This window comes from Mandrillus leucophaeus, unplaced genomic scaffold, assembly GCF_000951045.1.
Source record: "Mandrillus leucophaeus isolate KB7577 unplaced genomic scaffold, Mleu.le_1.0 Scaffold289, whole genome shotgun sequence".
NCBI lineage: Eukaryota > Metazoa > Chordata > Mammalia > Primates > Cercopithecidae > Mandrillus > Mandrillus leucophaeus.
In genome coordinates, this window is record NW_012103020.1 from 1,021,905 (window position 1) to 1,027,404 (window position 5,500).

General features: G+C 50.5%; 1 protein-coding gene across 2 annotated transcripts in view; it reads left to right on the forward strand.

Moving 5' to 3' along the window:
• The first annotated feature begins 4,381 nt into the window (after positions 1-4,381).
• The window catches only part of SETD7 (SET domain containing (lysine methyltransferase) 7), a 63,920-nt gene continuing 62,801 nt past the window's right edge, over positions 4,382-5,500 (forward strand). For both annotated transcript variants that reach the window (XM_011985630.1, XM_011985629.1), the window contains exon 1: positions 4,382-5,438. In XM_011985630.1, coding sequence (XP_011841020.1) covers positions 5,399-5,438 — 40 coding nt within the window. In that variant the 5' untranslated portion in view covers positions 4,382-5,398. The remainder of the gene's footprint in view (positions 5,439-5,500) is intronic.

Here is a 5,500-nt window from a genome sequence, read left to right on the forward strand (position 1 = left end):
ATGTCCCTTTGAAAACTATTTCCAATGTTTCTTTTGTGTGTGTGTGTGTGTGTGTGTGTGTTTATTTTTTACTTTTTGAGACGGAGTCTCACTCTGTGGCCCAGGCTAGAGTGCAGTGCAGTGGTGCCATCTCGGCTCATTCCAACCTCCGCCTTCCAGGTTCAAGTGATTCTTCTTCCTCAGCCTCCCGAGTAGCTGGGACTACAGGCATGCACCACCAATTTTTGTATTTTTGTAATTTTTGTATTTTCAGTAGAGACAGGGTTTCCTCATGTTGGCCAGGCTGGTCTTGAACTCCTGACCTCAGGTAATCCACCTGCCTCTGTCTCCCAAAGCGCTGGAATTACAGGCATGAGCCACCACGCCTGGCCTCATTTTTTTTTTTTTTAAATCATTTCACTCAGCAGCTTCACCAGGCCCAAGCCTGACATAAAAGTTTTCATATCCCATAATGCAAAAAACCCCAAGAACTCTGTGAAGGAACAATATTGGCCCAGAGTCGACCCAAACAGGGAGATCTGGGCTGCATCTTCCCTTCCCCCCACCCGCCCCAGAAAGTCTAAATTTAGTTTACTGGATACACTGCAATGACATTAACATGTTGCAAAAACAAGAATCAAGCAAAAGAGAAAGAGGAAGCTTAATGTGGCATGAGGTATTTTAATACCATGGCAACTGTAGTGTCTTCTCTATTATTTAATTCACTTCCTTAGGTCAGGTTATTCTGCCCTCTCTCTCTCCTGCACTTCCTGTTGCTGTAATCAAATCAGGTCACCCTGAATCTGTAAGTCTTCTTCCTGACTGCAGTCATGTCTATTTCCAGCAGAATGAATTTTCTCCATTTCTTTCTTTGCTCCCTGGACCTTTATTTGGTGCCCTTGATGTCCCTGCTCTTCCCAGTGCTCTACAAGCTGCAAACGCTTCGCTTTCATCCCCATCTCCTCCCCCACCGGTCTCCTCCTCACTGCTCCTCTCCCAGCCCCTCCCTCCAATTTCTGCAGTTGTCACTAACACAGTTAGCCACTTGATTAGTGACTCAGTGATTCAGAACCCAGGAACCTTGGTTCTCCTAAAACTTCCATGCTTCCCTCCCTAGAGTCAAGATAAAGGTTCTCCCCTCACCCGCCTGCCCAGATAGAGCCATTAAAGTGAGAGGACTTGAGTATTCAGTTTGTTAGAGTTGCCCTGGCTTCTTCCCGTTTCCTTTTTATGTGCCTTTTCCTGGGGCTCCTCAGGCTCTATTTACCTTTCCTCCAGAAAAGGTGACAGAGAAAGTTTGAGCTTCGAATTTATGTAGCCCAACTCCTCATTTACAAATGGGAAAACGAAGGCCCTGAGAACTGAATTGCCCAGTTGCTTGGCTAGTTCTTGGTGGAACCAAAACAAAACACTCAATCAAACTGGCTAATTTGGTGGGAAAAAATCTTGTGAAGTAGTGAGTAGTGCCAAAACGAGACTTGATGATTATTTAAAAGCTCTTTCACTAGTTCTATCCTTGTCTTCCTGCTGGTGGTGTAAGCAAGTGGTGGAAACCAGAGCCAGGCCAACAACCATAAAGTCACCAGGCCACCTGGAGAGGCCCTGATGCGACTTCCTACTGCTGAGGTGTCAGAGGCTCCTCCCTCCCAAATACATGGAGACCCAGAAGACTGCTTGGGCTCCTCCAGTCCCTGCCAGCGGGCAGGATGAAGAGTCAGTAACAGCCAACAGTAGTGAATCCCACACAAGTTCCACATTCACTAGTTGTTTCACAATTCACTTAGCATGCATAGCAGCGAATTGACAGAATTGTTTCCCCTAAATGTAGGAAGGTGCATAAAATACAAGAAGCTTGTAAAAATATATTTATTGCAAAAGTTATATCAGTCTTGTATGTAAGCACCAGCCTTCTCCAGGGAAAGACAGGGGTGGTAGAATGAATAAAATTAACTCAGTATTTTGACTGCTTGCTGCAGTGGAAGAAGGACTTATGTTTCCCAAGCTGGGTATGAAGAGAAGGAATCCAGCCTTGGAGGCAATGGAAACTAAGCCAGAGCAGCTTAGAAAAGTCACCCCTCCTCCTGATTCAAGACCAGAGACAGGAAAAAAAAAAAAAAAAAAAAAAGTCACTCTCGATGTGAACACGAAAGCAAGTCTCACCCAGCCTAGATGTTGGATGTCCTGTGCAGTCCTGTTCCTCCCCGGTAGAGCTCGTTCTGTCTCACTGGGAGCTGCCAAGTTAGGAGCTGAGCCACACCGCTGCCGCTGCCGCTGCTGCTGCTGCTGCTGCACATTGTGATGAAGAGTTTTATTGATTTTCTAGCCCATGACCACATTGGTGGGGACAGAGTACGACAGGGGAAACTGGTGGAAAGCCAATAAGAAAGAGAGTTTATGAAATCAGCTCTCAATGAAGAAAACTGTGGGAAAGAATGCGATGGAAGCAGATTTGGGGCCAGTCGATGTGGGAAAGTAGAACAACTCAAAAATGCTCTTCAGATTTGAACTGAAACAAAGCACTTTGCCAAAACACAGGAGGAGAATCCAGTCTGTGAGAAAGACTCAGCACTGTTTATATAAAACAGAATATTTCTATCTGCAAAATCATTGCTGACAATGCTTAACCCACATTCTGTACCAGGCACTGTGTTGTGTTCTAGGGCCATAGATAAGAATCAGTCCGTCTAGAGAAGGAGACTTGAAATATACACAACATGACTTGTAAAGGTACAAGTGGATCTTAAGAGAGTCATAAAAACATTTTGCCCTAGCTTTGGGCCCAGAGCCAGCAGGAATGAATGGTGGGGGAAGAGGGATGGAACTGTGTCCCTGCTGCTGCCTGAGTCATGTGCAGATCTGGTGAAGGTCCTCTGGTAGTTCCTCCCCCCTCCATCACTACTAACTTTGCTAGAAGGACCGTGCTCCCTTCCTGTCCCTGCCTCTTGCAGGTCCGGAGGACCTCTCTGCTTCACCCATGGGGGCCGTAGGCAGGGTTTTAGGTGTTCTCAAGGTAGTAGATAGAAAGGGAGCACTTGACAGTTTGGGTGCTTAGGCTGGGAAAATCTCACAGCACCAAGGGGACAGTTGGACACTTGCAACATGATTCCTCCCCTCTCCTTCACTCCCACACGTACCCACCCACCACGAACCTGTGTCTTCTGTGCGTCTGGAGAGGAGATTTCTTCCAGCCTCCCAACCCTGCCTCACCCCCTTTGAGTAAGAGAATGAAGTATTTTTGCTGCTTTCTTTAGCTTTCAGCATTGTATTCACCCCTGAAAATCAACTGGAAACTGGGGAAGTATCTGGTATGTTCTAGTGCATCAGTATAATATGCAAGGGAGAAGGTGATATGTAAAAAGGTTAAATAAGAAAAAATATATAATTCAAAACCAGTGAGTGACCGAGCTCAGTAAATGATAGCTTTTAAAAAATCAGATATAAAATCCTGTTTCTGTGGTTCATGTTTGAAAATGATGTAACCTAAAGTGGCTCTTTCATCTTCCACTGCAGGTACACCTTCTCTGTTTAGCCTTGGACTCCCAGTATCTGCACTGGAGGACTTTAAGGAGGTCAAACCTAAGCCAAGAGACTTCAGAGAGGTCTAGACTAAGCTAGAGGGTGTCTTGCTTGAGCCAGAGAACCTGAGTGGTCTAGCCTAAGCCCCAAGGACCTTATGTCAATGTAGACTAAGCCTCTAATCTGGAGGAATTCAGGCTGGCTGGCTGGGCTCCCAAGACACCTCTGCAGGTGAGCAGCACCAGGACTCAAAGTCTCCTAACTTCTGGTCCAGGGCCCTCCCCTTTCTAAAATAGTCAAAGGGGCTGAAATTCCTGGAAGTGTGTGGTACTAATGTTCCTAGCATTGTTCTCTTTTTCACAGAGGAAAAACTGCCTTTAAGAAACAAGCCGGCAATACTTGACAAAAATATCTACCATTTAAGCACAGAGCCAAAAACAAGGAGTAGTCTCCCGGGCGCTGGAAGTATTTTGAAATCCCCAAAGTCTCATTCATTGTTCAGAAAGCAAAATGGAACTACCTTTTTTTTTTTGCTCCCTCCTCCCCTCCATGCAGTAGCTGTTCTTGGCAGGTGCCCAGAGTGGCACCCGGTAATTCCACGGTACATTGTGTACATTTGCATCTATTTAATCGGCTATTTACAGTCGTCCTTTACCGCCACCTGTAAGAGGCAGCGCCATAATGACACTAAGTGGCTGGGCCGGAAGCCGGGTGCCCAGTGGTTTTCTCCACTTGAGGACGCCTGAATCTGTGAAGTGGTTGGCACTTGGAGAAACAGGGAGACAGCTGGGGACATCACAAGTACAGGGCGGGAGGCGCGGGAAAGAGGCGCGCCAGACGGAGGGTCCTTCCTTCCTCGTTAGCTCCACTTGGCGGCTCCTTTTCAATTACCACAGCCGCGAGAAGGAACCTGCCGAGCCTTCGGTGCGGCTTGTTTCCTGCCTGACAGAGAGCCCGCTGCCATTTGGTTTGGTATTTCTGAATCACCCGAGGGCCTGGCGACCCGAAGGAGGGCGGGGAGTGGGGGCGCTGGGGTGGACCCGCCATCCTGCGGAATCCGGGCCAGATAACAGCCCCCGAGCTCGGGAAATTGGCTTGCGGATGTGATGCGGGACCGCGAGGACACCTGCGCTCCCGTGCGTGTCGCACTCGTGCAGCTCCCGGTGGCGAACGGGGTGATGTGGGGGCGAGGGTGAGAGGAAGTCCAGGCGCCAGAGCGTCAGAAACGCTTCCTTAGCTTCCCTGGCACTTTGGAGGTTGTCTCGAGGGGGCACGGACAGTGCACGGCGGACTTTCAAGTTGCTCCCGGCACAACTGGAGGCCGGGAGCTCGGAGCCCCCACGGGCAGTCCAAGTGTCCGGAAGAAGCCCGCAGCGCCCGGGACCGCGTTGCGCGCTCCGGGCGCGCCAAGCCGCACCTAAGCAAAGGAGAAACGCTCACGGGCCAGAGGCGGGTTGGCTGGGACGCGGAATACGCTCGGCCCCGGAGCGCCTTTCGTTTTAAGGAGCCTTACTTCTGGAAAGGGACAGGGAACTGTCAATCAGCGAGGGAGGGAGCGCACCGGCGCTGGGTGATGTCAGCGGATCAGCTGCTCGATAACAAAGAGGGGGTATTACAGGAGAAAGTTGCAGCAGCTGCAGCGGCCAAGGCGGCACACCGGAGCCTCCGAGGCGAGGGGCAAGTGGGCGAAGGGAGGGGGGACGACGGCTGCTGCCGCAGCAGCTGAAGGCCAAGGAATTGAAAGGGCTGTAGGGGGAGGCAGTGCGAGCCAGCCCCGACTGCTCCTCCTCTTCCTCCTCCTCCTCCAAACTCGCGAGCCCCAGAGCTCGCTCAGCAGCCAGGAGCACCCGGAGGGACGGGAGGCAGCCGCGCAGCCCCGAGCTGGGCAGGGTCCCCAGCCGCCATGGATAGCGACGACGAGATGGTGGAGGAGGCGGTGGAAGGTACAAGCATTTCTCCAGGGCCCGGGGAGGAGGCGCAGAGGGCCCGGAGCGCGGAAGGAGTG